Source organism: Podarcis vaucheri, assembly GCF_965113315.1.
Source record: "Podarcis vaucheri genome assembly, chromosome: 5".
NCBI lineage: Eukaryota > Metazoa > Chordata > Lepidosauria > Squamata > Lacertidae > Podarcis > Podarcis vaucheri.
In genome coordinates this window covers 44,232,968-44,260,265 of record NC_138763.1, presented here as the reverse complement: position 1 = coordinate 44,260,265, position 27,298 = coordinate 44,232,968, and the positions used below count along the sequence as shown (strand labels likewise).

The window sequence follows — 27,298 nt, the reverse complement described above, 5'->3', positions numbered from 1 at the left end:
ACTATCTAAACCACACACACAACTCACACATACTTCAGAAAGGTCATTAAGTCTAAAAGGTCTAAAATTACCTAGCTGCACCACTTGCCAACGCAGCGTTACCTTCAAAGGAATAGTTATGAGATAAGAGATATAATGGAAGAAGTAGGATAGGTATGACATATCCAACACTCTTGATGGGACTAACAGCCTGAGAAAGCGACACCTGGATTTGAATGGTAATTGACACCAGAGATCAGAACAAAATCCTGAACTTGCCAAGTCCTGTCTTCATAGCATCCAGCATTATTATATAACCATGGTCAGCTTTCCCAGTGGACACCTCTGCGGCACTAAGCTGGCTTCCCAGTGATAATCAAGGCCTAAGACTGACAGGTCTGAGAGAGCATTAGTTCCATCATCACTCCTCCTCAAAAGCAGATACACAGAACCTCTCCCCCGCCAGTCTGTAGCTATCTAAATTGTTCAACTAATACTGTGCTAAATTATCGTTAATATGTACATCAATATAACACACTGCTTTACAGAGTAATAAAAGTAAAGGCGCACCCTTGACCAAAGTATTTCCCCAGCCCCAACATAGTAAATAGGGGGCTGAAGGCTGAGGGTTGAAAAGCTTCATGAAAAAGGCAGGTATTTTTAAAAACAAAAACCAAGGGATTGGAAGGAAGGAAGGTGGCTCCCTTTCATGTTTTGAAAGGGAGTCCTATGCACCCAGGGCAAAGGCAAGGCTCTTCCACTGCCCATAGGGTAGACTGCCATGTCAGTCTTGCTAAATCCAACTCCCGTTCAGTACAACAACATCGCCTCTTACAGATTATTGCTGGGCAAGCCGGCTCCTCTGCAAGGTAACAGGACTTTGGAATGCGAACCCCAGCAGGGCCGTCCGACTGCTCTAGCATTTGTTGGCATATAAAGAGCCAGCCTTCGCAAATTATTATTATGATTATTAATTTCATTTCTATACCACTTTATATTTTAAAGAAAAATCTCAAAGCGGTTTACAGAATATTAAAACATCAATAAAACAATCTGAAGAAAGTCAGATATAGAGTATACAGTCAAAGCAACATAATTAACAGAAAACTAAAATATTATCTTAAAAGATTTCAAAATAAAACACTACAAAGCTGGCTGCCCTAAACTGGGCCTGGAGGTCGCGCCTCGTGAGAGTTTTAGGAGGCGACTGAGGAGCAAGTGAGCGGGGGGCGACGGCTAGCAGCCGCCAGCTACGAGCCCAGGCCGGCTCCAGCTGCTCCCGCTGTCGGGGGCGCTGGCCCTGCTCGCTTTCTCCCGCCTCCGCCCCCTGCAGAGTGGTAGCCCGGGTCACGGACGATCCTCTTCCTGGGGCTGGCAGAGAGAGGGCGGAGTGGAGGCCGGGCTCCTGCCGCCGAGTCACATGCTCACCTGGAGAAGGAGGAGGAGCGCGAAGTGTCTCCCAGGGCCGGGGCATCCTCCCCGGCTCAGATCCCCAGCTCTTCGCGGAGTAGCGGCTGCAGCGGCGACGGCGGAGGCAGGCATTGGAGCCGCTGGGCCGGCCTGGGCTGGATCCAGCCTGAGAGGGCAGCAGACCTTAATCGGCGCCTCCCGTTCCGCAAGACTCCAAAGCCCCCTCCGGAGGGAGGCGGAGGCGGCAGCCGCGCCGCACAAAGTTTGCGTGCTCGTCCGGAGGGCGGATTGGGGATCCGGCTCCATGCGGAGCGGCAGAGCCCGGAGCCGGGCTCAGGCGGGTAGATCCATCGCAATCGCAGCCTGGGGTTGTCGCCATGGGCAGCTGCGTGGGGAGGCAACACCGAGAGCGGCCGACCACCCCGGGGCACCCGCGCAAGCGAGCAGGTGAGCGCCGCCGGTCAGGCACCCTCTCGGTGCCGTGGCAGCCCGAACGGGCAAGGGAATCTGGGCCACTGGAAACACAACCGGGGTTGGGCCCTTGCAGACACTCCCCTGGGGGCCCTTTGCTGGAGAATTAACTTGTCTCAGATCCCCCACTCCCAACTCCCACCATAATCGGGCACCGAGACCACTGTCAAGACTGGGAATAGGATGCCACTCTGATTGTCTTGAGTGGGCATCGGATCTTTCAGGATTGGGCCCGGATGAGGGCATAGTGGAGCGGACGGTAGTCTATGTGCTTCCCCTCCTGTTAGCGATGGGAAGATTTGGTTTGGGGCGATTTTTAAATGACCTGAATCTACTGGGTGGTCTGTACTTCCTTGGAGGAGCGCGTGGGATGTGTGTTAGTAAATGTATTGGTGGAGTAAGGCTCCCTGGAGCAATTTGGGTTTCTACTGATCCCTTAACTCCGTGTTTAGGAAGAGTGTGTGGGATGTCCCAGAAACTCGCCTACCGGATTTATGTAAGAGCCAGTCCGGCCCGTCTCACCAGATGGGTTGGAAGTGCAAACTACTGTTTCCCCACTGGCTCAGAAGTACAAGTTGGGGCTTGGGGCTGCTCTGAGGTCAGTGGGCTGCCACCTCAGGTTTCAAATCAGAGTAATTTTATTTATTATTGCAGATTTACTAAAAGCACTTTTATGCAGCTTTGTGTGTTGTTGCGGAAGATGCATTGCAAGCCATAGAAAAATAAAAGAACAATATAAAATCCAAATGATACAGTGTGCATAGATGTGTGGCTGGGTCCTAGCAAGAACATTTCCTTTGCCCTTGCTGCTTGATTGGAAACTTGTCCTGCAAACCATCATCAGGTACTCTGGTCCATGTGTGGGCTCCAGGAGAGATACCTTCACAGCATGTGCTAAGGCCACATTTGCTGCTAGAGAGATTGCAGCCTTCTCTGTACCTAGGTGCAGAAATTCATGTCCATTTCCAGGTTCAAGGGCCCTCCTTGCTAAGTCTCCTGCAAAATGATAAGAATTGAGCTAGCTTAGGCTTTGCTGCCTGAGTCTGTGCATGTGACCCTGTGTGGTGTGTGCCCATGTGCGCAAGACCTGCCCTGACTTTTCTTAGTCCAGGTCAGTCAAGAGCACAATTGGTTCCCACCCCAGACGGCTCAGATCAGTCTCACTCTGCTGGAGCTGCATTAGTTGGATCAATAGCAGAAACCCCTTTAACCCAACAAGCTCATCAGCAGTATTTGGCATCGGCGGCGGTGCACACACACATTGATGCAGGGTTTCTGGAGACAGAACAGTCGACTTCTCAGCAAGAGAGAGGCCTTTGTGGACATGAGAGCATCTAAGGTACAGTCTCTGTGTACGGCTGCTTCGGGTTGATTATGGTTTTTCATAAACTTGCAGATTATTGGTGGTGCTAGAGCCCTGATTAAAACCATGCGCTCGCACTGCCAAAGTGATAGGTGACACCTCCTCACATGCTTCCTATAAATGGGTATTTTGGGAGGTGTTGTTTAGGGGCTCCCAGGCAGCCACTCTGCAGTTGCTACTCTGATTTCACAAAGAATTGTGTCCCGAGGTGTCCCTCCACGATGCCGTGAGACTGGATTTAACTTTGCTGAGCCCTGCACATACACCGAGACCGGACCCCACCAGCAGCACACACTGTCTGCTCTGCTCTATAGTCCATGGTGGTCTGAACAGAGTATGCATCTCTGCATGTTCCCGCTGGAGAACTTTACCCACTCTAATAGAGATTGGGCTAATAGGACTCCTTGGCAGAAACGCTGAAATGCTTTGGCACCATAGTGGCTATTTCACTGTGTGGCACGAAGGTTTATACTTGACACCCTGCTTTATATGATACTTGAAGTGCTCACTTCATGCCTCGGGTATAGGAAGCTGTTGTCTATGAAAGCACAATAAACTAGTCTTGAAAGTGCCATGGCACTTTAAATATATATATATATATATATATATATATATATATATATATATATATGCAGGTTTTGGTGTCTTCGGGTGTCTTCCCGTGTAAGAGTCGGGGTGTCTGTGCGACGTTTCGACGAGGTCTCACTCGTCATCTTCAGGCTGGTGCTTTCGGCTTCTTGTTACTGGAACAGAGCAGAGTCTGGTGTTTGAGTTCCTATAAATACTGTTGAGGGGTGTGGTGTATAGCCTCCAACGTTCTGGGCAAAGAGGAAGTTCCTAGATTAGTGTGCCTTTTCTTCTTTTGTTCCTTAATTACTTGAGGGATATCTTGGGTGATTTCATGAGTGATATTCAGAATATCACTCATGAAATCACCCAAGATATCCCTCAAGTAATTAAGGAACAAAAGAAGAAAAGGCACACTAATCTAGGAACTTCCTCTCTGCCCAGAACGTTGGAGGCTATACACCACACCCCTCAACAGTATTTATAGGAACTCAAACACCAGACTCTGCTCTGTTCCAGTAACAAGAAGCCGAAAGCACCAGCCTGAAGATGACGAGTGAGACCTCGTCGAAACGTCGCACAGACACCCCGACTCTTACACGGGAAGACACCCGAAGACACCAAAACCTGCATTCCTGTACCCGTGAAAATCTACGAAAGCATATATATATATATATATATATATATATATATATATATATATATTGGTGCTACTGACCTAAATGCTTCCAACTACACTTCTGGAATTTATTTCTTGGAAGTCCTGAGCATGTACTTTAAAACCAAAAGTAAACACTTGGCACAGTTTGTAAGTCTTTCTTGGCAAATCGCTCTGGGCAGGAATGCCTAGCTTTTGCTTGTGGGGAGCACTGGCTGGAATCTCTATTGCTGTTGGGCTGGGTTGTGAGAAACAGGAAACACTAGCTTCCTTGTAGAGCTCATGTTTTGCATGTAGAAGGTCCCAGGATCAATCCCTGCTATCTCCACAAAGAGCTGGGAAAGCCCTCTGCATGAAATCCTGGAGAACATCTGACAGTAAGTGTAGACAATAGTGAACTTGATGGAGCAGTGCCTTGACTTAATACTTAGTTCCATGCTGGGAAAGGGATTTAAGATTTTGTTAGTCTAATATCTTATACAGCAGGGAGCTGGCACCAAGAAGCAGGATCTTCTGGGAAAGGATACACTACTCAAAAAGAATAAAGTTTACCCTAATGCATTTAGTCCCTTTGTTTAACTGTTTTTACAAGCATGTCGGACTCCTGCTTTTGTTGGGCTGCAGTCCTACCCACTCTTACCAGGGAGTAATCCATATTGAGCACACATCGGGACTTGCTTTGAAGCGAAAATGCATAAAATTGTGTTCGTTAGGGAGCAGGCTATCTGCCTGCTGCAGAAATCTTGAGCTGCTCTGAGGCTTTGTGGTGGTGTTTACCTTAAGTGCTTATGAAAAGTTGGGCTGGCACTCCTGGTGATGTATTGCTGGCATTTTGCAAACGCAGGCAGTGTGAGCTGAGCTGAGTCTTCAAGAAACAGCAAAAACATGTCCCTGATCTACTCATCCAAGAGTGTGAACTGGAAACTGTGCAGTCAAGTGCAATGCAAGCGTTTTGGCTGATGGGATCTGCTGAGTTCTGGACTAAGCAAGTGTGGACTTAGTTTCACCAGAAGCTTAGAGACCAACAAAGGGAAGCTCTTACAGAAGGACACTTCTTTCACTAGAGAAAAATAAAAATAAAAGGAAAAAGCCCTGATTGGGTTAAGGGCATTGAAGATCCCATGGAACTATGAAAATACTGTAAGTTGGAGCACTGATACCATTGCTGAACTCCAGCACAAGAATGACTTTTTGCCTCCAATTATGACATAGTGTCAACTTAAAGGCTATTATCTTGGCTTCCGGTCCTAAATTATGGGTCCGTTACTATAAGTCACTGCACTTCATCCCAACAATGGGCTGGGTGGAATGATACTTAAGTTTCCCTATCCAAACTCTCTGAGGCTCAGGCTGTTTTGGACACTATGTTCTTGCAGCTTCAGGGTTGTTTCTTGTGTCTGCATGCATGGATAAACATAATATGCAAATTGCTAACACATGGACCTGCTTTACTGATAGGCCTATGAAATCCCATGATGGTTTGGGAATTCTGGTTTTCACAGGTCTTTTGATGAGTCGGGCCCATATGTTACCAATTTACACATTCAATTTGCCCATGCATGCACATGACGTCACTGAAATGATTCCTACATATGCCACGCAAGTGTAGCGTGTGAACCTATCCTGGAAGAAACTCATCAGCTGGTTTGGGTGTTGTGCAATGTGCAGTTGCCTGGCATGCTTCTTTCTCCGAGTACACCCTATCATAATCAGAAACTGGCCCCACCAAGGGACTGCAGGACTGACTCATGCCTTTGCTCTGCTCATGCAGCCACGGATTGCAACTGCCTGCGTGTTGCTCCCTGCAATAATTACTGTTTTGTAGGAGGCAGAGAAAGGGAAACAGGAAATGGGGAGGGCTGGGTAAGTGGGCTGAGAGCAACACTTGTAAGTTACACCTTCCCAAAGAGGAGGCTGACTGCATCTGATCCATAAAGAACAAGCAGGGGGGTTGGATATCATATGTAGAGGGAGAGAGGACTTCAGAGAATCATAGGGCTGGAGGAGAGGCGGGCTTATAGGCCACCAGGTCTAATCCCTGCTTGAAGAGACCACCACCACCTTCCTTGATGAGAATTCTGCCTTCTGTCACCACAAGCCTATTGCTGTGGAGTCTCTTTCTTTTTGCTGGGCCCTGCTTGCCCTGCCTCTGTTAATGTTATTGACTGATTTGCTTTGATGTTGTAGGTAGGCAGGGAGTTGACCTGTGCAGTCCAGGAGGTCATACCTTCCTTGGCGGCTGTTGGCTTCCCTACTCTGATGTCACAATGAGGCTTGCCTGGCTTGATTGTTTGCCGAGACCTTGGAATCTGTTGGGTTCTGTGGACTGCAAACGTCCTACATGAGACCAAACTGCTCTTCTGTGGCGAGATGGTCTTTCACGTGATACCATGTGGGTGCTGAGTCAGATTTGTTGAGCCATCCTGGGGCTTTTGAGAAAGAGGGACTTGTGGTTTCTAAGGTAAGGGAAAGCTAGAATGTTAAATACAGTGGCACCTCGGGTTACATACACTTCAGGTTACAGACTCCGCTAACCAGGAAATAGTTCTTCAGGTTAAGAACTTTGCTTCAGGATGAGAACAGAAATTGTGTTCTGGCGGCGCAGTGGCAGCGGAAGGCCCCATTAGCTAAAGTGGTGCTTCAGGTTAAGAACAGTTTCAGGTTAAGTACAGACCTCCGGAACAAATTAAGTACTTAACCTGAGGTACCACTGTACATGTGATTGACTCGCGTGCAACCGCATATACGTGTGGTGCTGGGAAATAATTAAATCGTTCAATTCAAACTTGGAAATGGTGGGAGAGCTGGAGAGTCCTCGTGGCTCATGAGGAGACCCTCCCTGGAGCCTGAAAAGGACGACAGTGAAGGCGGAGGAAGCCCCAAAGAGACGGGAGGTGCAGTGGCGCTTTGTTTACACTGCTCAACCTCCCCACCTAACAGCTGATGTGTGGAGTAGCACAGCAGCAGCTGCTTTCCCTCATGTCCTCCAGCCTCCTGCCAGTCCTAGAGCTTCAATTCTAGTTGTGGATATTTCTGGTATGAATTGAAGAAAGAGTGGCAGAGAGGTTGTTTAGAGGGTGCTCCCCACTTTATGCGATTTCACTTATGCACACGAGGGCCCAGAACGTAACCCACACATAAATGAGGGGGGTGCCTGTACTGAACTATGCTATGGTGGTACATTATCTTAGAATAAATGGCACTGCAATGACCCTACCAGCCATGCTGGGGTAAGGCAATGGATTAGTAGACTGGGAAGTTTTTCCGAACTGGCTGAAATTATGATACTGGTACCAACATAGTGTGAGCTGACCAATGTGTTCTGACAGGGCCTAGCCCCTGGGTAAGCAGGTATTCTGGATTACTGTCTGCCTCCTGCCCTTTTTCATTTGTGTGATTAAATTCCCTGTTTGGATTGAGATTTGGTTTGGATTTATTGCCTGGTTCAGTTGAAGGATGGGTGTAGGCCCATGGTCCTGGTTATCTTTGTGTCCCACGGGTCAGATTTTAACCCCCTGGTTATTTAGTGGAAGTCCCACCCTGTCTGTCTCTGTTACTACAAGAGCATCTTGCAAGGCTGGAAGCTGTGCGTCTCCCACCCTCTTTCTTCCTTGGCATGGTTCAGGTTTTCAGTAAGCTAGTCCTGTTACCTGCATGCAACAGTTCCTCTGGCAGGCTATAATCTGTGCCCAGCCCCCAGCTCCCAGGCCTGATTGTTTGCTTAGCTCAGAAGGTGTTGCCCAGATGCCTCCCTGCAGAGCAGCCTAGGCAAGAATTCACACCTGGGAGCCTAAGTTTACACTTACTGCTGCTTGAGGGTGTGGCATCGCCAGTGGCCTTCAGAACGTCAGAGAACAGATGTGCACAGGCTGTCAATTTAAAGGGGCAGATTTAGGGTATCTTATTTCAATGCCCCCTGCCTTGTGATTCATTCCTGTCCTGCTGCATCCTCTGTGTTGGTGAAAGACAAGATTGTCTGCAGCTGAGCCCCTTCTGTGTTGACCAGATCAAAATAGGACAGGATTTTTGCACCTTTAATAGTTGTGTAGAGGAGGAAATGTTGATGGCTACAGCTTGTCACAGAGCTGAGAGAAACTGCACCCAGTAGAATTCTCCTGTCTGCTCAACTGTTTTGGGGCCATATCTTGAGCTGTGTTTGGTTAGCCTAGCTGACTCACAAAGCTGGGGTCCTTATTTGCTGACAGGCTGGCGCGCCACTGCCTGTTCATTGTATTTGTAACCCTCCCCTCTTCTGCACCATGTGGCACTTCCCTAGAGTGCACAGGAAGAGCAGTGCCAACATGACTTCAGCTAATGTGGCTTTTTCAGCAGACTTCTTTCTTCTGCTGTTTGGGCCCTGGAGTCAATTTTGCAAGGCTGGTGCTAGGAGACTTTTCTGGCTTTGCCCAGTCGAAACCAGAATACAGTTCTCAGGGAAAGAAATGTCCTTTGCGACATAACCCATCATGGCTCATAAGAACATAAGAAGAGCCTGCTAGATCAGGCCAACAGTCCATCCAGCATCCTGTTCTCACAGTGCCAAACAGATCACTGTGGGAAACACATTGGCAAGACCCGAGCACACCAGCACCCTACCCACCTGCAGTTCCCAACAACTGGTATTCAGAGACTTACTGCTCCTGGCAAAGGAGGTGCTACATAGTTACTCTGGCTAAAAAAGGTAAAGGTAAAGGGACCCCTGACAATTAAGTCCAGTCATGAACGACTCTGGGGTTGTGGTGCTCATCTCGCTTTACTGGCCGAGGGAGCCAGCGTACAGCTTCCGGGTCATGTGGCCAGCATGACTAAGCCGCTTCTGGCGAAACCAGAGCAGCGCACGGAAGCGCCATTTACCTTCCTGCCAGAGCTGTACCTATTTATCTACTTGCACTTTGACGTGTTTTTGAACTGCTAGGTTGGCAGGAGCAGGGACCGGGCAACGGAGCTCACCCCGTCACAGGGATTCGAACTGCTGACTTTCTGATCGGCAAGCCCAAAGCTCAGTGGTTTACACCACAGCACCACCCGCGTCCCTAGTTACTGTGGCTAGTAGCCATCAATTTACCGTCTCCTCCATGAACTTGTCTTATCCTCTTTTAAAACCATCCAAGTTGGTGACCATCACTGCCTCCTGCGAAAATGAGCTCCACCGTTTAACAATGTGCTGCTTGAAGAAGTACTTTCTATCTTGAATCTTTCAATATTAATTGTATGCCAATGAGTTCTAGTTTTGTGAGAGAGGGTGAAAAATCTTTTCTCCATCCACCTTCTCCACACTGTGCATAATTCTATGTTACCTCCCACTTACCTTTCTCTAAACAAAAAGTCCTGGATGGCCTCATTAAAGAAAGAAAAATCTTGGATGATCCCGCAGCCAACTCTGACATTTTCCAGCACCATGTAACATAATTCAGTGGGCAGGACTGTCCTTGGCTAATGCATCATGCATTTACCAATCCTGGTGGTGGTTCCCTTCAGAAAATGCTGATCCCTTCTGTTTTCTTGCAGAATGCCTCTTTTGTGCACAGGCAATTTGTCATCCAAGGGCTCTTGCAGGGCAGAAGGGAGAAAGAGAGTGGGCACAGCTGTGTCTGAAGGGCATGTCCAGGCAAGAAACGACGGAGCTGTGTTAACACAGTGCATGGGAGCATCTTGCTTCCAGCAACACAAAAAACAAAATGCTTATGCCCTATGTGTATCCCCTTCTGTGACCACAGATGCTACGTTTATGCTGTGTTGTCCCCAAATGACTTCTGGATGTGCAGTATTCCAGCCTCCTCTGTTCCTGTCAGGGTGCTTATTAATGTGTGTTGCTAAGGAGCTGTGCCTGCCCACCGGCAGATTCCCAAGGATGGGCAGTTGAGGAGTTGCGATTTACTGCATTCACACAAAACAGACAACACTTGTAGGGAGAGATGTTTGGGATCCTGAGGCTTAGTCGTCATCTTCTGTACCTGGTTCTCTGCCTTGTCCTGGCAGGAACTCTTTCATACCCAACTCATTTCCATATTTGCCACTTGTGGTTTTATGAGGCTCCTAAGTCATCCCTCCCTCTCCGTGTTTCTCTGTGAAACCTCTTCACCGGGGCCTAACAGACTGTTACTGATTGCAGGCTGCACACCAGTCTTCAAGTCCACTGGGCTTTCTCCCTGCCTTCTGCTTTTGGTGCAGGAATTGCTCACTTGTTTCCTTGCTATGCTGCGTGAGGGCACGCATTTTGAAAACAGTAGCGTGCTATATGGAAACCATTGCTGTTATGCATATTTTCAGCTCAGGAATGTTGCCTGCTCAAGAATAGCAGGAGGATTAACGTTCAATGTGTGTTATCACATGCAGTCTCTACCTTCATAAGGACCTAATAAGAGCCCTGCTAAGTCAGACCTAAGGCATCTTTAGCCCAGCATCCTGTTTCCCACACTGGCCAACCAACGCTTATGGGAAGGAATCCCACAAGAACTTGAGAACAATACAGTGGTATCTCGGGTTAAGTACTTAATTCGTTCCGGAGGTCTGTTCTTAACCTGAAACTGTTCTTAACCTGAAGCACCACTTTAGCTAATGGGGCCTCCTGCTGCCGCCGCGCTGCCGGAGCACGGTTTCTGTCTCATCCTGAAGCAAAGTTCTTAACCTGAGGTACTATTTTTGGGTTAGCGGAGTCTGTAACCAGAAGCGTATGTAACCCGAGGTACCACTGTAGTCCTTTCCCACTGTCATTTCCCTGCAACTGGTGTTCAGAGGAACCAGAAGCACTATATCCTGGTGTAGTAAGCCGCCATCACGACTGGTAGACTGTGAGAAGCCATGAATTTATTAACACCCCTTTTAAAGATTTTCAACTAATAACCATCACCACAAGCACCAGGAAACTAGAGTTTCCTAGGTTCTGCCAGTGGCATCCACAAGGGATCCTAACATTGGCTTTGAGGGTTTTGGCAATGATATATGGTACACCCTGAAGCAGTAGAGAGCATGTTGCATGATAATGGCCCACTGGGCTGAGGATAAATCCTGAGCTCGGCCTTGCCTGTCCTCTCCTTACTCCCTGTCCTGCCCACATCTTTGTAGCCTTGGTGTTAAACAGCTGGTTCCTATTCTGTGCTGTCACTTTCCTGATTCAGATATTTCAATTGGGTCCAGCATGTATAGATTCCCTTTAACAGTTTGCTCTGTTTTGCTTCTGGGTACTTGGTTTCCAAAGGAATTAAGAATCACATATTCCTACATTGAAACAGATGCCACCTGACTCAGGAGAGGCAATGGCAGAAAGACCACCATAAGTTGTCTTAGGTTTTTTTCAGACTGGCTACATGGTTCCTTCTTTTTTCAGCTTGCCTGATTTAGAGTGAGATTTATATCCCACATTGCCAGTGCTTAGTTTCAGAGGGGTAGTCAGGTCAGTCTATATTGTAGCAAAAGCAGCAAAGAGTCCTTTTTGTGGCTGTTGCCTACATATTTGGTAAGAGTCTGCCTCAGTTTTGTGCATTTTATGGTTACAATAGCAGGTACATGACTATTTAAATATTTTCTGACCCGAGATCCTTAGTCCAACAGACCACAAACATTCATTTCTTCCCAGTGACACTTGTTTCTTGATTCACCTGCACAGAGGAAGAAAGACTTTTAAAACAGTGTGTGTGTGTGTGTGTGTGTGTGTGTGTGTGTCCCCAGCATGAACTTAGTGTGGCTTGTCTCTTTCCTGTGTGCCATTTCACACAGGGATTCCATAAATCTAATATAATGGTTGTCTTGATATACGATCAAATGTTTTAATTCTTCTTTGTGAGGCTAGCGTAGGAGAGGCACTTTATCAAGTCATGAGCTGTTCCTTCCTGTCTCAAAAAGGTAGCTGAAGTCATTTTTTAAATGCCATGGTAAAACCAGTCTAGCAACTTGAAACCTGGCTTCCCCTCACCCACAGAGGAACACCTTGCTTCTGCAGTCAGCTACTGAACCTGCCTTCTGATTCCTTTGTCTAATGATTAGAGTCCATTGCTTCCTAAGACAGTCCTAAAGACTGTCATGTACTGTATACGTTTTACATTTGGCTCCCTCCTTCACACGGCCTTTGGGGTCACACCCTCCCATAATCTGAGTAACGTTAGACATGCCATCATTTGTTTTGCACTAACAGGATGAACCATTTTAATATCATACCCCCAAGTAACCCAGAAATCAACATGTTTTCTTTGTAGCGTATAATTATGTCCGTAATTTTGGTCTTGTTTGCCACAGAGATGACTGGGCCAGGTGCAAATGTAAGTCTGGGGTGCTCTAGGTATAAAGCAGGACTGTCAGGCTTGAGGGTGCAGAGTTTGAAACATGGCAGATTAGAGATCTTGCCTGATTCCCTTCTGGCATGTTGCAAACACAGTGCAACAGGTGAGCTCCCGATGGTAGAGCTAGAGATTGTGTTTCTGGGGAATAAAGAAGAAAATATATTGAACTGGAGATGGGGGGGCGTTTAGGTTAGGCTTGGCAGAGCAGGTGGGGAGCGCAGCCCATTGTTCTGTGAAGAGGGAGACAGCTGGGGAGTGGGAGGCAGCCCATCCCCACTTAAGCTGGGGAGAGGGAAGTTTGGGGGGTGTGCAGATTCAGGTCAGCATGTGATAATGTGTCACTAGTCTGAAAACACCCGATCAGCAGTTGGTGTGAAGGGCATGTGTGTGTTTGCAGTCAGTGCCCTCCCGCCTTGGTGAAGGAGCCCCAGTTCCTTTGAGACTTGATAGTGATAGACAAGCAGGCTCCGCTGTGGGGAATCGAAGCTTGTTACAGGGCACAGAGAGAGAGAATCTGACCCACTACTGGCAATTTCAGTTATCAGCTTGGCGAACTTGATCCTTCCACACTGCACGAGGGCTGGCTGGGCCTAGCAGCATCCCTAGTCTTCTTAAAAAATGTGGTCAGTTTTGCAGTACAACAGGTTCTGCAGAGTGACGATTCCTTAGCATGTTTTTTAAACCTGTTGTCTGTTGATCTCCTCGGATGCCTCCCAGCTCTTATGATTATGAGATAATAATAGTTGCCTCCACAGGGCTGATTGCAAGTGGAAGTTAGGTAATGCGGGGGGGGGGGCAGATCTTGTCTCTTCACCTGGGTTTGAAAAGGACCCAAATATTTCATTAAAGAAAACCAATAAATGGCTGCTGGCACAGATGGGACGAGGCTTTTCCTGAGAGTCCCTAGGTTCCCAAGAGGTTGAGGGTAGTGCCTATGCACTTGCACTTCTGCTGGAAATGGTGTTGAAATATTTGGCTGGCCGGATCCATAACCTGATACAATAAGGCTTTGGATACACTCCTCTCTGTAGTGTTGCTGCAACAGCCATGACTCAGTGGTTGAGCACTTCTTTTGCATGTTAGAAAGTCCCATTCCCTGGCATCTCCACACAGGGCTGGGTTTGTTCTCTGTCTGAAACCCTGGACAGCCAGCAGACAATGCTGAGCTTGATGGTCCAGTAGTGTGACACTGCATAAGGGAGCCGTTTCCTGTGTCCTTGTGCCTTCTAGGAGGAGACACCCCAGGCAGGATATTTTCTCCCCAGACTCATCAAATCTGGTACTTGGAGAAAGGAGGGAGGAGATTTCACACCACCTTCCACACACAACTGCAGTGTCAGGAATGAGTGGTCCGTCTTGAGCTTTTGTGGGATTTTGGGGGAGCAAAAACCTACAGAACACAAAAGGAACATCTTGCAGCAGGGTGAGGTGTCTAGGACCTGTGGCTGAACTGGCTGGACTTTGGTGGCAGCGTCATTAAATAGCAGCAGCTTTGCACTTGCTACCTAAGGTTGGTAGTGGTTGCCGCTCACTACTTCCCTCTCTGCTTTCTGATCATGGATTGGGAGGCTGAAAACAGTTGTTTGAGATGGATTCCTGTGCACCTTCTGCCTGGTTCTTGAGCTGAGCACCGACTTCCTGAAAGACAAAGCAGGGGTCCTGGGTTTGGAAGTAAACTGGATGTCTCCTAGGTACTTCTCTGAACCAGAGAAGGGCAGACCCAACCTTTCTTAATCCTGAAGCTCCTTACGATAGGGACCACAAAGCTGCATATCACTTTAAGAGCTTGGAGAAAGCAAGAGAGCCTGTGCCAGGCAGTGACAGTGCTTCCTGGGCAGAGGGACCATAGCTGCACACTCTCACTGCCTTCTGTCTTTTAAAGTAGCAGGCGGAATGGCCAGAGTTGTTCTGATCAGTGCCTGATTGGCAGGTAGACCTAGAAGCTGTCTCAGGGTTGTCCAATGGGAACCCAGCCTGCTCTGAAAGCAGCCTTTGTACCTCTTCAGTCAAAGACGGGTGTGCTGAGTTGCCTGGAGCCAAAGGAATGGTGTCTCTTGTCTATGGAGGTGGCTGCTGCCTGCCTCTTCCTCTGCCTAAGGTAAAGGTAAAGGTACCCCTGCCCGAACGGGCCAGTCTTGACAGACTGTGGGGTTTGTGCGCCCATCTCACATCTATTGGCCGGGGGCCAGCGCTGTCCGGGGACACTTCCGGGTCACGTGGCCAGCGTGACATCGCTGCTCTGGCGAGCCAGAGCCGCACACGGAACACCGTTTACCTTCCCGCTGGTAAGCGGTACCTATTTATCTACTTGCCCCCGGGGGTGCTTTCGAACTGCTAGGTGGGCAGGCGCTGGGACCGAGCAGCGGGAGCGCACCCCGCCGCGGGGATTCGAACCGCCGACCTTTTGATCGGCAAGCCCTAGGCGTTGAGGCTTTAGCCCACAGCGCCACCCGCGTCCCCCTTCCTCTGCCTACTACTGAGCTAATTGTTCCCAAGCTAATCTCCTTGAGAAGCTTAACTTAGCTGGGGGCTGGGAGAAGCCAGGAGACTCTACCTATGGCCTGGTAATGCCAGCGGCTTGCTGTGGAAAGCAGGTGGCCAAAATAAGTTCTGATTTTGCAGCGCAAGTAGAAGTTATTTCCCTTTGCTTCTGTATTACAAGGTGCATAAAGGAAACTGTTTGCCCTTGGGGTTCAATTAGCTCCAGCAGGGGGCCTTGCTAGCTCCCTCATCCTTCATTGCAGAAGTTGTCTGCTAAAGATGCCACATAACTCATTTTAAACAGGCCTGACCTGTTTTTACTTGCCATCTGTCCAGGTTTTTGTTTTAATTCAGCTTTAATGCCGGGCACCAGGCCATTTAAAAAGCAATTTGCGTATTAAAATGGCGCAACTACAATAGTTTGTATGCAAATAAGCCACAGCTCCTTTTGACTGTGGGAACCCTATTGCCAGGCCTGCCTCAGGTGCCCCTCCTCCTCCTCTGCAGGTAAAGGAGCTCTAACCAAAGTATCCTGGCCCCTTAGTCGTGATGGCAACTCCCCCTTCCTATCCAGGGCAGCCATAAAAGGTTGCTGCCACCTGTAAGGTATTGGTGGAGCCATCCTCAATGACGCAATGGCCATGTTTGGGGACAAGGGAAGGGCCACCCAAGTTTGGGACTTGACTTGTCTCTTGCTTTTTCCAGCTTTGTTCTCTCTTTCTGAGAACATGTCTTGCCCCTGGCTTTTCTCTTCATCTACCCACCCTAATTAGACTTAAACCTGCAGCACAAGCTTCTTATACAGCTGACTTGAAGCTAAATCCCCTTGCAGAGCCAGCCTGGGCAGGGTCAGCTCAGGAAGCTGGCCTTCTGCTTCCTCCACAGAGAGCGCTGAGCAATGCACCTCTGTGAAATGCATGAGGGGCGAGTGGTGTGGGGAGGCCTCCCCTCTGCGCACCCCTTGAATCCGGAGGACATTTTCCTGGGGGATGAAAGGGCCACAACAGCATTGGGGGCAGGGCGAGAATTATTGTCTGGAAAACGATGTTTACTCTGTGTGCCTATGATTTCATCTTGCTTGCACTCATGGAATCCGTCACAGAATTTGGCACCCATAAATTCTCCGTTTTCCTGTTAAAACCACACATCTGTTGCTGTTACGGCTGTGAACAAAAGCTGGGACACGTGGGCAGTGTTGGGCGAATTCCTCGACACCAGAGGACCCTGTGCAAGACTTCCAGCTTCAGGGGCGGGTGTGGGGAACAGGGACAGGAAGGTGTTTGGGTCTTCCCTTGGGTGTGTTGTTCCCATCTCCCTTGCGTCTGACCATTCCCCAGATCCAACTCATTTGAACGTTTCTATCTTGGAAGCAGAGGACAGTATGCGCACACACAAAAAGCAAAATACGTGCATATTTTGCATGATTTCCATAATTTATTCAGGTCACCGAATTTGAACCTCCTTGGTGCAGAAATATACACAGCCCTCATTGTTCGTCTTTCCTCCAAGTACCAAGGAGAGGTTGTTGCGAGATAAGAGTCAAACAATATTGCATTGATTTTTCCAAAACAATTAGTCTCTATGATCTCTTCTGCTGCAGATAGTGACCCCACAACCCATGAGCAGCTGCTCCATAAAACTTACTTCCTGGTAACCTAGTGGTTACAGATTCTGTGCTGTGGTGCTTTTGTGGTGGTTGGGAGAAGTCAGCTGGGAATGAGATGAGAGCAGAGAGTCACTATTTGACTTTGTCCCAATGGGATCCATGCAGGACTTGCTCCCTTTGGAAACTGCTAACGTGGCACTTTTACCCAGGATGGGAGGGGGTAGCTTTTACTTTCCCAGCTATTTAGTGGTCTTATGAATATTGCATGAGAATTACAGGCTCCTAAGAAGGGGAATGGCTCTATATTCCGCTCCCTGTTCCTTGGGAGCCAGGCTAGTGGCTAGCTGACTGTTCTGGGATTCAAGGGCAGCCATTTCCCCCAGCAGTGTGTGTGACTTTCTGACCTGTTCCAGGGTTGTCATTGACTAGCAAACTCTCCATATGGGTTTTATTTCTGCAAATGGTACTGAAGCACTGCTCTTTCTCACTGCTCCCATTAAACTGCAGCTACTTACCCCAATCAATGTCTTCCTGGCCATCTCTAGTACCCCTAGAGATTGTGGCTGGTTAATTACATCCTGGTGGCAGGTATTCCAGTCACCGCATCTCGTGGGGTTGGGCTGGATCAGAGTGCTTGCTTCCCGCACATCTCCCCCTCTCCCTCCACTATCTCCAGACTGAACATGGCAAGGAGGCTGAAATCTACAGTGAAGAGGACACCAAAGTCTACAGCAAGCAGCAGCATTCTGAGGGCTGCTTGGGAAGCAGAGGAAGCCGTGCAGTGAAATGAAACCTTTGGTTCATCTGGCTCAGAATTACCAAGGCTGATTAGCAGCGACTCTCCAGGATTTGAGGACCAAACTACACATGGCACTAAATGTGTCGCTTGGAATCGTGTCAGGGTTGTTGTTTATTTAATATTAGTGCAGGGTCCTAGTTTTCATCAGGACCACAGTGCAAGGGGTGGGGAGGTTGAGCCCAGTTAACACACCCACACACCCACACCCACACCACTGTTGTTAGCCTAGTAACAACCAATGTTTGGGGGAGTTCATTGGGAATGTGAGGAGGGAAGGAGCCTTCTTGCACTTTACAGTCCTGATAAAATCAGGCCTCCTTGTGCCTGCTTAAAAACAACAACAACAAACAACCACCACAAACTGTTTCCAAGTGATACATTTGGCATCACATGCAATTTGGCCCTTTGACAAGGAATGTTTCCTAGCCCTTCCTGCAGATGCCAGGGGCTGAACCTGGGACCTCCTGCAGGAAAAGCATGGGCTCTGCAACTTGAGCTGCAGCTCTTCGGAGGTTCTGTGCCAAAGAAAACCTCGGGAGACCTTGCTCAGGGCTGCCCTCCGGTTGTATCTAAGATCCGTTTCCTGCTGCTCCTTGGGACCCATTATGGACATGACGTCTGACTGTTCACCCCTGAGTGTAAGACTCCTAAAGACATGGCAAGGCAGGCCTGCTCAGTTGGATCTTGTCTTGTGCTCAGCCTTTGACCCCTGGTCTTGTCATCCATAAACTTTGGTCTCCAGCTGTTTGGGACTACAACTCCCATCATCCCTAGCTACCAGGACCAGTGGTCAGGGATGATGGGAGTTGTAGTCCAAAACAGCTGGCGGCCCAAGTTTGGGAAACCCTGATACTCACTATTGCAGGCATGAGGAACATAGGATACTGTCTTACACTCAGTCAGAGAAATGGTCCATACAGCTTAGTATTGTCTTGTCTGTTTGTTTGTACCCTGCCCACCTGACTGGGTTGCCCCAGCCACTTTGGGTGGCTTCCAAAATATGTATAAAAACAAGATAAGACATTAAACCTTAAACAGCTTCCCTATACAGTGGTGCCCCGCAAGACGAATGCCTCGCAAGACGGAAAACTCGCTAGACGAAAGAGTTTTCCGTTTTTGAGGTGCTTCGCAAAACGAATTTCCTATGGGCTTGCTTCGCAAGACGACAATGTCTTGCGAGTTCCTGCTGGGTTTTTTTCCTCCCCCCCCCCCTTTTTCTAAGCCGCTAATCCGCTTATCAGCTCATCCGATCAGCAGATAAGCCACTAAAAGCCTCTAATAGCGCTAATCCGCTAATCCTTCAATGGGCTTGCTTCGCAAGACGAAAAAAACCCTAGACAAAGAGAATCACAGAACGGATTCTTTTCGTCTTGTGAGGCACCACTGTACAAGGCTGGCTTCAGATGTCTTCTAAAGGTTATATAGTTACTGCTCCTGGGTTAACATCCCCATTAAAGCTTTTATAACCCACTTTTTTTCTCTGAGGAGCTCAAGGTTCTCCCCTCCTCAGTTAATCTCCACAACAACCCTGTGAGGGAGGTTAAGCAGAGAGGCAGTGACTGGCCCAAAGTCACCCAGTGAGCTTCCTGGCCAAGTGGGGATCTGAACCCTGGGCTCCCAAGACTTAGTCCGACACTCTAACCCAACCTTTCTCAACCTTGGGTCCCCGGATGTTCTTGTACCACAACTCCAATCATCCCTGAGCACTGACCATGCTGGCTAGGAATGATGGGAGTTGTAGTCCAACAACATCCAGGGAACTAAGGTTGAGAAAGGCTGCTCTAACCACTATACCACACTGACTTAAAATAAAAATCAGCATTTTAAAATTCTGCATTTTTTAAACTGTTCCCCTCTCCTTTTCTCACCCTCCTGTCCTGCCCCACTCCATTCTCTCATTCCTTTGAATGGTTAAATCAGAAAGCTTTAGAATGGGATTGTACTTGTGAGCCACAGTGTCAACTGTAGCCAGAAAGGTGGGTGCAAATATAACAACAACAACAACAACAACAACAACAACAACAACAACAACAACAACAACAACAACAACAACGACCCTGAGGCACGCTTGAGTTGGGGACTTTGTCTGAATGCACTGCCATGTGAGAGATTGTCATGTGACTTGGCATTTTCAAAGGTTCTTTCTATAGTCCCCTCATACTCTGAAGCAGAGAACATGAGTCACAATTCCATCTCTCCCCCACTAATTACACTCTTAAATGTTAGTGCTCCTTGGCCCCGCATTATACTCAGTGGCGGGTGACATTCACTGGGTTGTTTTGCAGAGCGCCAGTTATATCCTGAGTCTCCAATGTAGTATTCTTATTTGTGGTTTCTGTGTAGACCCACCCTTGGGCTATGTGCCTCTGCTCATGGGAGCTGTGGAAGTCTGTAGAACAGTGGTCCGTGGTCTGCAAGCTTCGTTCAGATTGCTCACGGTGTGTCTGTGGATTTGGGCTGGAGACAGGAGCTGGCCCACCCATCACATAAAATATTGGCATTGATTTTTAATTGTATCTTATTGCTTTTTTATTGCAGTGGTTCCCAACTAGCTAAGTACTGCAGGCCCCCTGTATTTCAAAAGCCAAGCCGACTTTTTAAAATGTTGATATCTCTATGGTAGTTTTTGTTGCGTGAATGGTGCCATGGATCCCATGGGTGGGTTACAAAGCACCAACTGGGAATCACTGTTTTACTGCATTATCTTTTGAATTCCATGGAATTCTAATTGAAATACTGTTGACTCGCATTTCATGTGCATTTAACTTGTGTGATCCCAGCTTTAACTGGTTGTATCCCAGAAGGCAGAGGGACGGCAGATTGGGGGGGGGGACCTTTGGCAACCCCACCTCCCATTGCACACACCTTGAAAGAGCCGTTCAGAGGTGCAGGGAGAGTCTGTAGCTGTCTTGGAAGAGACTGCAGAGGTGCGGGGAGAATGCTGCGCTGTGCTTTTTATGGTTTAAAACGTTGTTTTGACTATACACAATTTTGGCTTTATGAGCTATCCCCCAGAATGTAACCCCCGCATAAATTGAGAGTCAACTGTACAATAAAATGCTACGTATAAGAGATTAACCTTCAACATTGCACTGTTATCCTCCATCAGTGCAACCATTTCTGGATAATCTTCCCTCTCTTCTTCCTTCCTCTGATTCCCCAGAGCAGATTTAGGGAAGGTGCAGGGGGCCCATGGAAGGAGGAAGGAAAGCCCCATCATTCTCGTGGGATCGTTTGGTTGGCTTCCGCTAGCACACCAGGTTAATTGAATTTGGGCTAGAGGATTGCATTCAACTAAGTCTTACTCAAAGTTGAGCCACTGAAATGAATAAACCTGAGTTAGTCATGTCCATTAACTTCAGTGTGTCTGCTGTGAGTAGGACTAGTATTGAATACAGCCCAAAAGAAGCAATAGAAGCCATACAGCATCTAGCACAGCACATTTGCTGCAACAGGCGAAAATAATAATTTAAGTGCTGTGCCGTGACCCTCAGCAATTTCGAAGTGGTCCCTGGGGGGAAAGTTTGGGGACATAAGATGAGCCTTCCGGATCAGACCAATGGCTCTTGTAGTCTAGCATCCTGTTTTCACAGTGGCTAAACCGATGCCTGTGGGAAGCCTGCAAGATGGACTGTCCCAGAAAATGAGCTGAGGAAGGGATGTCCCTGCCTCTCAGAACATGCTCCAAGGGGTGTAGCAAACACCTTCCTGTGTAGCCCAGAACATTCCTGGCAATTTCACATCTAGCCCAGTAATTAGGCTCGTAATGTTGGTATTGTTTGCCACATCATTATCCCCAATAGTAGGTTGCAATCCCCGTATTATTTTGCAGAGCAACAGTTATGACCTTCCTGAGCTTGGATATGTTTGTTAATATCTGACATGGCATTAGCTTTTTGTGCCAAATCATCTCAAAAGGTGGCTCATGTTTAGTTTGTTATTCTGTATACACACACACACACACACACACACACACACACACACACACACCAAGACTATCCACACAATGCTTCTTCTGCAGGTTCTCTCTTCTTTATAGATGTACATTCTTGCAATCTTTCCTGTGTTATGCTCTGTATGTATCCTTTTAATTTCATCAGTTTGTGTTCTTGGCACAGATCTGTGGTGTATCGAGAGCAAAAAGAAAGTTTGTCCTCTCCTCCGTGGGGCTTTTAGCCCCCTCCCGTTCTATACTCAATTAAAAGAAAACATTTCATAGCCTTCTCTGTTTAATGCTGAGTTATTATTTCCCGAGACAGCTTTCCAGTCAAATTGTGAGGCTCCCTGCTTTGTATTAGCTGTTCCTCAACTTGGTTGCGTGCACAGTTTTTGGATGACACATTTAGAAAATATTTCGAAGGCCAAAACAAAGCTAAGATGGAGAATGCAAGATTTGGTGCAGAGATAAAAACGGAGGAAATGTGCCTGTTTGGAGTGGGAGATTGAGGAGAGATGTGGGAGGTATTGAAATGTCCCCCTTTCAAATCACTGTTAAGAAAAACGAGTTTCCTTTAGAAGGGAGGTATAGGGGTGTTTTGTCGGCAGCTATGCACCTGCTGGCTTTGTTTTGGGGTGCCTCGTGGATCCTGCCTCTGGTAAAGGAGCAGAACTTGAATAAGACACTCAATAATCCATGCCACAATTAGGGAGAGAACCCCGATGAACTGAACTTTTCTCAGAGGAGCCCCTGCCTTGCTGTAGCTCATCCTTTGCCAGCCTTGCAACTCACCAGACTCCAGCTCCCTGGCTTATTCTCTGGCTAATTCCCCGTGCTATAAATACTGCCTGGGGTGACAAACTCCCTAAGGCTCCGGTCAGGGCGGTGGCCGTGCAGGAAAAGCTCTGCCAGTGGCTACGTGACTCGTGCCAGGCTGTGGAAAGGGCGGAGCAATGGCTGGCAGAGGAAAGGGTCTGGCTAGGGTGAATCTCTTGCTTTGGGACACCCCCATTTGAAGCCTCCCTCTCCCTCTGCAGGTCGCAATGAACCTTTGAAGAAAGACCGTCCCAAGTGGAAGAGCGACTACCCCATGACCGATGGGCAGCTGCGGAGCAAACGGGACGAGTTCTGGGACACGGCACCGGCCTTCGAGGGCCGCAAGGAGATCTGGGATGCGCTCAAGGCTGCTGCCTATGCAGTGGAGGCGAATGACCACGGGCTAGCGCAGGCCATTATTGATGGTGCTGGAGTGACCTTGCCCCACGGTATGTGATGCGGGAAGGGGGCAAGAGAAGAAATGGCACAGGGCTAGTTCTTTCTGCCTTATCTCTTGCCAGAGGTAGAAATCATGCCCTGTGCTGTGAGTGTGAAATGGGAAGTTCTATCCAGGCAAAAATCATAAAGCTGGAATAGGCAATCGGTGCTCCTCTCTAGGTTCATTGGACTGCAATCCCATAATCCTTGCATGACTGTTGGCCATGTTGACTGGGCTCATAGGAGCTGGGAGCTGCAGGGCCAGAGATTCTCCCATCCCTGTTTTAGGGCCTGAAATCCCTGTTTGAACCGCTTGCCTGCCTGCCACAGTACAAGCCCACATGTGCACCTGCAAACCCAAGATAGCAGCAAATGTGTGCTTATCGCCATGTATATTATGCAGGTTAGACACACACGGAAGTAATAATTGGCCATGCCTCCCTGCTACTTGTCTCCACTGTGAGAAATGTGTTTACTGCCACAAAATATATGAAGTGTCCTCAGAGCTGGTACTTCCAGGATTCTTGAGCTCTTTTGATCCCTTCTGTACATATTTGTTTCTGGAATAAGGACAACATTCTCCCAAGACCTGAACAAACTGAGACAGCTTTGCACTGTACCTGCCACTTCACCTTCAGGAGGAAAGAGGAAAAGTGCCAACTTCATCCTTGTTACCCTGTGTTAGTCTCCGTATGGATGAAGCATTTCTTTGTTTACTTATTAACATTGTATCCTACTCTTGCTCCCAAAGGGGCAAACATCAAAACGTTAAAACAAGACAATCTTAAAAACAGAAAAAAACATGCACAACTTTTTGAAACAATTTAAAACTGTCTAAACACATTTAAAAGCAGTTGCATACCCTCACAGCTACTATTTGCAATGTTGTCATGTCCAGTACCCATCAAATGCCTGAGTAGTGGCACCTGCCCTGTGGAACGCCCTCCCACCAGATGTCAAAGAGAAAAACAACTACCAGACTTTTAGAAGACATCTGAAGGCAGCCCTGTTTAGGGAAGCTTTTAATGTTTAACTATTGTATTTTAATATTTTGTTGGAAGCCGCCCAGAGTGGCTGGGGTATAAATAAATTATTATTATTATTATTATTATTATTATTATTAAACAGGGAAGTTTTAAATTTCTCCTGAAAGCCAATAATGAGGGAGACAGATTCACTTAATCCTGGAGGGGCGTTCTACAAATGGGGAGCCACGAACAAGAAGGCCCTGCCATGGGTCAAAATACCAACTGGGCAGCAGCCAGAGTTAGTATGACTTACAGGGCCTCACCTGCCAATCATAGGGCCTGGGGTGCTTAATGTTGCGGGAGATGCGCCTTTAAATACTTGGTTCCCAAGCCATTTAGGGCTTTGTACACCAGCAGTCACATCTTGAATTGGGCTCAGTAACTTGCTGGCAGCTCACTGGCAGCTGGGGTGTGATAGGTGGCTGGGCAAGGTTAGAGAGTTGGACTAGGACCTGGGAGACCAGGGTTCAAATCCCCGCTTGGCCATGAAGCTCACTGAGCGAGCTTGGGCCAGTCTCTTCTCTCAGCCTAGCCTACCTCACAGGGTTGCTGTGCAGATTGAATGAGGAGGTGGAGAACCACGTAGACCACCTTGAGCTCCTTGGAGAGGAAAAAAAGGAAATATAAATAAATTAAATAAGGAGAGGAAATGGAAAGCTTACATTTAGTTTGGTTTAGAATTGAGGGGAAGAGACTGGGTTCCGTTCCCCCCCTGTAAGCCTCTCACGCCCCCTGCTGACGCTTTCTTTCTCCTGCAGGCTCCCTCACCGAGTGCTATGACGAACTGGGTAACCGCTACCAGCTTCCAGTCTACTGCCTGGCCCCCCCTGTCAACCTGATCATGGAGCGGAGCGAGGAGGAGGGCGTGGAGCCCCCCGAGCCAACGCCCAACACCCGGCGCGAATTCCCCCTCAAAGTCCGCCTCTCCACGGGCAAGGACCTGCGCCTGAGCGCCAGCATGACAGACACTATCGGGCAGCTGAAGAAGCAGCTGTACGCCCAGGAAGGACTGGAGCCCGCCTGGCAGCGCTGGTTTTTCTCGGGCAAGCTCCTGACGGACAGGAGCCGCCTGCAGGAGACCAAGATCCAGAAGGACTTTGTCATCCAAGTCATCATCAACCAGCCGCCTGCACCGAGGAACTGAGCTGGAGGCGGGTGGTGCGACGCCCGGCCTTCAACCCAGGGACTGAGATTGCAGGAGGCTGCTCTTGCGCCTGGAGGGGGGCCCAGCAGGTGGCGCCCTCGGAACCAGGGCCGGAAGGTTCCCCAGCGGCCCCTGAGAAATTGCACACACTCACTCGCTGCAAGAGGCAGCAGACTGAGTTGACAGCGCAGATGGGCAACATTGAAAGTGGTTTATCCCCGTGGTTTGTCTCTCGGGGCCCTTTTGGGCCAATTTTTTTAAACTCCCAGAACCCCAAGGATCGGACCTCCCCCCTCTTCCCAAATTATCCAGGCTCTGGGCTCGGCTGGCACCGAAACACATGCCTCCCCCCCCCCCTTGCTCAGCTCCAGTCCGGGCTGAGCTGCCTATATGAGCCTATATGACGGATTGTGGACGCTGTCTCCTGGGCACAGCTCTTGTCGTTTGGGCACTGAGAAGCTGGAGACCAAAGCGTCCCTGACATGAGGGGCCAGGCTGGGCCCAGGGCTGCACTACGTGGGTCAAAAGACTCCCCATTTCCAGGCCACTGAATGAGACCTTGAGTAATGCTGAGGTTAGCCCTCTTTGCACAATTTCATGGGATGAGCCCAGCGAGGCAGCTGCTGCTCGTCCTGGTTTTATGGGCAGCCCCTCAACCAGATAAGGTGCGATACGGGGGAAGATGGTTTGTATGTATAGGTATCAGTGTAATTTATCAATAAAGCCTTTTCCAACTAGCCTGGAGCCTGATTTCAGCCGGGAACTTGCTTTGGGTGCCTTCGCTTTCTGCAAGCGTCGAACGACTTAAAGAACTTGGTACGCTGGATTTGCTTTTGAAGGAAGAGGTTGTCAGGCTGACCTTTGCAATGCAATGCCTGAGCATCTCCAGAAGGGCAATGGGAAATTTGCATGAGGCAAACCAGGTAGGAAAGGCTGTAGCTCAGTGGGAGAGCAATTGCCTTCATGCGGAAGGTCCCAGGATTAACCCCAAGTGGGACTGGGAGGGATTACTTCCTGAAGCTGTGGAGAGTCTGTCAGTGTAGACAAGGCTAAGTGAAGTAGACCAATGGTCTGTCTCAGTATAAGGCAGCTTCCTGTCTCCCTAGGAACCTGAAACTCAAGTCAAACCCAAATTTCAATGTGGAACTAGAAGTTGCCTGGAGTAATGTGGCTGTTAACCAGAAGGCTGGTGTTCAAGGCTATCAGGGATAGCAGTGGACAGGATTCCTGCATTGCAGGGAGGGGGTGGACTAGATGGCCCTCAGGGTCCCTTCTAAATTACTATTCTGTGATTTTGTGAACTACATAGTGGCCACGATAACAAAAATGGGGGGCTGATGGAACATGTGGGGAACCCTGCAGATGAGAGGAATGGCTACCTATTTCCTCCTGTACTTCTCCGTTCCAGGCCTTTTTCTTACCTTCTTCCCATCAGCTGGTCTTGTTTCCCTTCTCACAGCCTGGCTGGAAAGGGGAGAAATAGACACTGCCTGCACAGAAGAGGACCAGGCAGCGAAGGTTTGTGCACCACTTGTGCCCTTAGCAAGGGGAGGGAAATGTGGGTTGGGAGCCCCCAGGCTCCCCTTGTAAGGTCTAGCTTGGCCTTCTGATCCAAGTTCTCTGGCCACATCTAGTCAAGAGGTTTTTGAGACAGCACACCAGACGAATACGTTGAAAAATGGTACCGCTAACATGTCTTAAGCTTATCTTACTGCTACAGTGGTCTATCTGTTTTTTTAAAGGATGCACGCCCTCTGTGTGCAGGTGCTATTTGCCCACCTGCAAAGCACAAAGGAGGGAGGGGAGAGCAAGGGAAATGAAAAGAGCAGAACCTGTGTGGAAGATCCACTTGGCCAAGCTCTGCTTGATGCAAGGTCAAGCTTGGACAGAAGTGCTCAGCAGTTCACATGACATGTGTAAAGCACTGCTTCTGAACATTTACACATGTGGTCTTCTGCATTACTATTTAATACTATTATTACTATAATCTGTAGACCTCAGGACAATTTACATCATCATAATCTTCATTATTATTATTTGTATACCGCCCTATACCTGCAGGTCTCAGGGCGGTTTACAACATAAATATAAATAATTGTTGTTGTTGTTTAGTCGTTTAGTCATGGACCCCATGGACCAGAGCACGCCAGGCACTCCTGTCTTCCACTGCCTCCCGCAGTTTGGTCAAAATTTATAAAGAATACAGAATGCATAATAAAAATAGGAACAACAAGGAACCCCAAATCCCCCCTGTTTATTCAAAGGCAGAGGTAGTGATGGCCACCAATGTGAATGGCTTTGGAAGAGGATTAGACAAATTCATAG

General features: G+C 48.4%; 1 protein-coding gene across 2 annotated transcripts; it reads left to right on the top strand.

The window, feature by feature from the left end:
* Positions 1-1,456: 1,456 nt before the first annotated feature.
* On the top strand, positions 1,457-25,710 carry UBTD1 (ubiquitin domain containing 1). Of its 2 annotated transcripts, none has more exons than XM_082224773.1 (3): positions 1,457-1,836; positions 22,585-22,812; positions 24,588-25,710. In XM_082224773.1, exons 1-3 carry the CDS (start codon positions 1,767-1,769, stop codon positions 24,971-24,973), a joined length of 684 nt encoding a protein of 227 aa, XP_082080899.1. In that variant the 5' UTR covers positions 1,457-1,766; the 3' UTR covers positions 24,974-25,710. The 2 variants fall into 2 exon arrangements, with proteins under 2 accessions (XP_082080899.1, XP_082080900.1); XM_082224774.1 differs by lacking the exon at positions 1,457-1,836 and adding an exon at positions 6,761-6,909.
* Positions 25,711-27,298: the final 1,588 nt, after the last annotated feature.

Coding starts and splice junctions, on each gene's coding strand:
- UBTD1 (XM_082224773.1), top strand. CDS start 1,767: ATGGGCAGCTGCGTGGGGAGGCAACACCGAGAGCGGCCGACCACCCCG. Junction 1,837..22,584: donor GCACCCGCGCAAGCGAGCAG/GTGAGCGCCGCC, acceptor CTCCCTCTGCAG/GTCGCAATGAACCTTTGAAG. Junction 22,813..24,587: donor TGGAGTGACCTTGCCCCACG/GTATGTGATGCG, acceptor TTTCTCCTGCAG/GCTCCCTCACCGAGTGCTAT.